This window comes from Agrilus planipennis, unplaced genomic scaffold (genome assembly GCF_000699045.2).
Source record: "Agrilus planipennis isolate EAB-ADULT unplaced genomic scaffold, Apla_2.0 scaffold207, whole genome shotgun sequence".
Taxonomy (NCBI): Eukaryota; Metazoa; Arthropoda; class Insecta; order Coleoptera; family Buprestidae; genus Agrilus; species Agrilus planipennis.
Genome location: NW_020438969.1, coordinates 176,153 through 180,672, shown reverse-complemented (window position 1 = coordinate 180,672; position 4,520 = coordinate 176,153). Strand labels below are relative to the sequence as shown.

General features: G+C 33.3%; 1 protein-coding gene across 1 annotated transcript in view; it reads left to right on the top strand.

Moving 5' to 3' along the window:
* LOC108738708 (propionyl-CoA carboxylase beta chain, mitochondrial-like) overlaps positions 1-4,520 on the top strand; it is a 36,064-nt gene that overhangs the window by 22,346 nt on the left and 9,198 nt on the right. Inside the window, 2 exon segments of the mRNA XM_025975367.1 lie at positions 544-625; positions 2,810-2,929. Of these exon segments, the coding sequence (XP_025831152.1) occupies positions 544-625; positions 2,810-2,929 (202 nt within the window).

Genomic DNA, 4,520 nt, shown 5'->3' with positions numbered 1-4,520 from the left:
TATATCAATAGATAATATTTTACAAACTACCGAAGAGATCAAAATAACAATTCCAGTAAGAATAAAGACCTCTGGCTTAAGGAGACAACAGACCCACATGACGTTTTCTTTTTTCCAAGAGAACCACTAGGGGATAACAATAAATATTTATCATAACTCTGAATAGGTCATATCAACCAGCCTCTACAGAAACTATCGATGGGTAAAAACAACTTGAAATAAGAACGGTTAAAATAATTGTTATCAAAATCATTCATGCAATAAACTTACAATCAATAAGTATACAAAAGTTTTTATTATTTACTACTACAATACCATTGTTGATATAGATTACCTTACGTTTTTATTACAGTTTCCTTCCGATTCGGTAGTAACGGGCCATGGCTTAGTCAATGGACGACTGGTATACATTTTTAGTCAAGACTTTACAGTGTTTGGTGGGAGTTTATCAACTACCCACGCTAAAAAAATATGTAAGGTAATGGATCAAGCAATGTTGGTTGGAGCGCCTGTTGTTGGATTGAACGATTCTGGAGGGGCAAGAATACAAGAAGGAGTTGATTCCTTGGCTGGTTATGCTGATATATTTCAGAGAAATGTTTTGGCATCTGGAGTAATACCACAGGTATTTCATACTATTGTAATGTTCCTGGGTTTAACAAAATTAACTTTTAAGACTGATGAAGACAAAACTATTTATTTACACTAATTATTAAAGAAGTTAAAAACACTATTAAATTATTACTACTTAGGTTATGAATTATTCTATTTAGTTATACTACCGTTGATATATCACTATTCACTGCGCTATTTATTTCACTGCTATCACTGTCCATTTATATCTCGATTCACTTCTGCAACGGTCAATTTATTTCTCCTCTTACCGGCGATCGTCTCTTCCTTTAAATACTCTTTTGTTTACTTTCGAGGACCTTCTGGAAAACGTCCGGATAGTTTACATTTTCTTTGAACTGTTTAACTGCTCTTCCAGAACGCAAGCACGACATACACATTTACAAATACGGCGCACATAAAGAAAGGCGCCCGCGGCTAGTCCGCGAATCGATAAGCCGTTAACACACACGTGTGCCCGATCGCACACAAACACACTCGCGCTCGCTACACTATGCATTTTCGACGGCAAAGAAAGGTATTTCCTTTTTATCATTAAGTTACCTGATTAGGTCACGTAGGAATACGTGACAAGTTGATGGTAACTTAGAGATCACTTAATTCTTTCCCACTTAGATGAATATATTGATGTTGAGGTATTTCTGTTTTTTCTGTTTTGCCATATCTTATACTTAAAATATAAATACCTTTAAACAATATATATGCTGCAAATACAATTATAAGTGTTGCACCATAATNGCAAAGAAAGGTATTTCCTTTTTATCATTAAGTTACCTGATTAGGTCACGTAGGAATACGTGACAAGTTGATGGTAACTTAGAGATCACTTAATTCTTTCCCACTTAGATGAATATATTGATGTTGAGGTATTTCTGTTTTTTCTGTTTTGCCATATCTTATACTTAAAATATAAATACCTTTAAACAATATATATGCTGCAAATACAATTATTATTAACATAATTAATAGTAGAAATATAAGAGGTGTAATAGAGATAAATTAATGGTTTTAATTCAAATTGTTTAAATTTTTAATATCGATAAAGAATAGCGATTGTTTATCGGTATTAAAATTAGAATTGTTCTGTAGTGAGAGTCATTTTGATTTCCTTTAGAGCGTTTAACAGTTCACGATTAGTTATAAATTTTTGTTTTTAAGCTAGTTAAATGGATAAATAGGACCTTATTCTTCTTCATTAATCCCTTGGAAGATTGGTAATTCCTTAGAAAAGAGAACAGCAGGTGTTTCCTTACTTTGGTGATTACGTCGAAGTGAGATTTCGATGTAGCGGTGTCTTAAATTGTATGACCAGATTAGATTAGAGATTGATACCTCGAAAAATGCAGTTAACGGTTTTGGTGAACAATGGTGGTTACCCAATTTGATGCTGAAAGAGCTACTTTGTATCCTGTTCGCAGCGCCAGTTAAACATCTCGCCCTCTACGACTGATCGTCCCGATTATATTAACGATCCCAAACTTGTTGTAGTTTCGGGCAGCGTCCCTTTTGCCTTGATATAGCCATACCTTGTGACCCCCATTAAACCTAACAGAATTGGGTCCACAAGTAACACTTGGTATGCGAGATATGCATTTTGGCTCGGAAAACACTTATGGTAGACCATTCGAAAGCTGAAGGAAGTGTCATTTGGTTTCACACACTCCCAGAGCTTCCTTGCATCAAAACAAGATTATATTATTTGTCTGATTAACAACAATCGGAATTGTCTATTATGAGTTTTTGAAAGCGAGTCAAAGCATCACTGTTATCATCAGCTAACAGCTTCAACGAGTAAAATAAACGCTCATTTAAAAATAACCTTTTTGTTAATCAATCGAAAGATATTCCCACCGGGCAGAAATTTGTGAACCTGGTTTTAAATTTTTCTGCCAAGTGATTACCACCTTTTTTGACAACCACACAGTGCATAGGCAGTTCAATATTCGGGATGATGAAATAAATGCGGAACAAAAATTTTTTAATTTAAAATCCATGGAGTTCTACAATACTGACATACAAAAATTGGTGTCACGTTGGCAAAAAGTTGAAGTAATGGTTATTACTTTAATGATACAATTGTAATAGTTTTTTTAATAAATATTTATGTTTTAATATCAAGAAGCGTACGAACTTATTTGGTTGCCTGATAGTATAGAATAAATCTGCTTTATTTCAGATTTCTGTTATTATGGGTCCATGTGCTGGAGGTGCAGTGTATTCACCAGCGATGACAGACTTCATTTTCATGGTAGAGGATACGTCCTACCTTTTCGTTACAGGTCCAGAAGTTGTGAAGGTAATTTTTTGATTCATAATACTATCTTCATAATATAAAGTATGTTGTCACCTGTCAAATTGGTCACTACATTTGAATTGGCTTCTCCATAGTGAAAATTAAAGGTAATTTAACTATTTCAATTTACAAAAATTGTCTAGTTACATATTTGCTTTACAAGTGTTATGATAGTTTTTAAAATGATTTTGTTTATCATCTGGCTGAAACGTCTGAGTAATGTGTACAGTACACATCAGAGAAAGCAAGTACACTAGCGTAGCGGTTCCTATTATTTTTTACTATGAAATCATTTAAGACCCACCCTTTTTGCGGAACCCATCTCAACAAAAAAGTAAACTGACAGAACTGAGTGTGTACATGTTGAAATTTTAAACATAAATTTTGAATTTAAAATATTTATTGCACGTATTTAATGTGCACAACCACAAAACTGAAACTCGTCTGTAATCTGTAAGTGTAAGTTGGTACAATCCGAAACAGGAACCGTGATAATCGTTTCAGGTATTCAACATACAAAAGTCATTCAAAATTAAATTAGTTGATTCGAATTTTTACTTTAGAGAGAATGAATTTTTAATATCGATTAAATTCTTATTTACATATGGATCCTGTACTCAGTGGGTGTCCTGTAACTTTTTTGGAAAATATTCTCTGCAGGACTTTTTTGATTCAATAAATGTTCATTTATGCTCCTACACGTTTAGGTTACTTGTAAATGTAAACGAATGGTCAGAGACCATAAACCAGATGGAGGGTTACTGCTTTATCTAAACATTCAGAATCAGTATACAGTAGTTCAACATGAAAGAATGTTTAATGTTAAGTTAAAATCTGTGTACAAGCAGTAACGTTTTAAAGGGTATGTTCTTTGACTATCAGTTATATTTTACCAACAAATGTATAGTACCTAACCTAGTAGAACTATAAGAAAAAAACAATTTTTTTTGGTCTGAAGATGATTGAATAAACCGAAACGTAACTGAAAACAAAAAGTTGTTTAATTATTGTCCGCCACAATGGAAAATCCAATATATTTGTACATAATGCATGGGCTAAATATTCAGAAAATCAATTTTTCAGGATGCTATAGTGCATGGAACATTTCTTGCAATAGAAGAATATTTTCCAAAATATAAAAGTGGCCATGAAGGAATTGTCGTAAATATAGCCTCGCTGTTCGGCCTGGACCCTGTTTTATCATGCCCAGTATATTCTGGTACTAAATTTTTCGTTATCGGATTCAGTCAGGCTATCGGTTCTAAGGAGCAGTACCAAACAACAAAAACACGAGTTCTGACTATTTGTCCTGGAATAACCGAAACCAATATCGTAAATGAAGCTCCCATGAAAGTCAGAAATGAAGACTGCAGAAAACTGCAGTCCGATGAACTCAAAAAATTAAAAGTTCAACCGTAAGTTAATGTAAAAATCATTTCATTTTATGCTTTCTCATTATTTAGTCGGACATTAGAAGTGTTGTATACTATTATAACGAATAAGTAATGATTGGTGAATGAAAGAGAGAGTACAAATATTTTCAGGATTTATGTTTTCCAACATATTTTATCTTTAGTCCACCTAAGGAGTATTA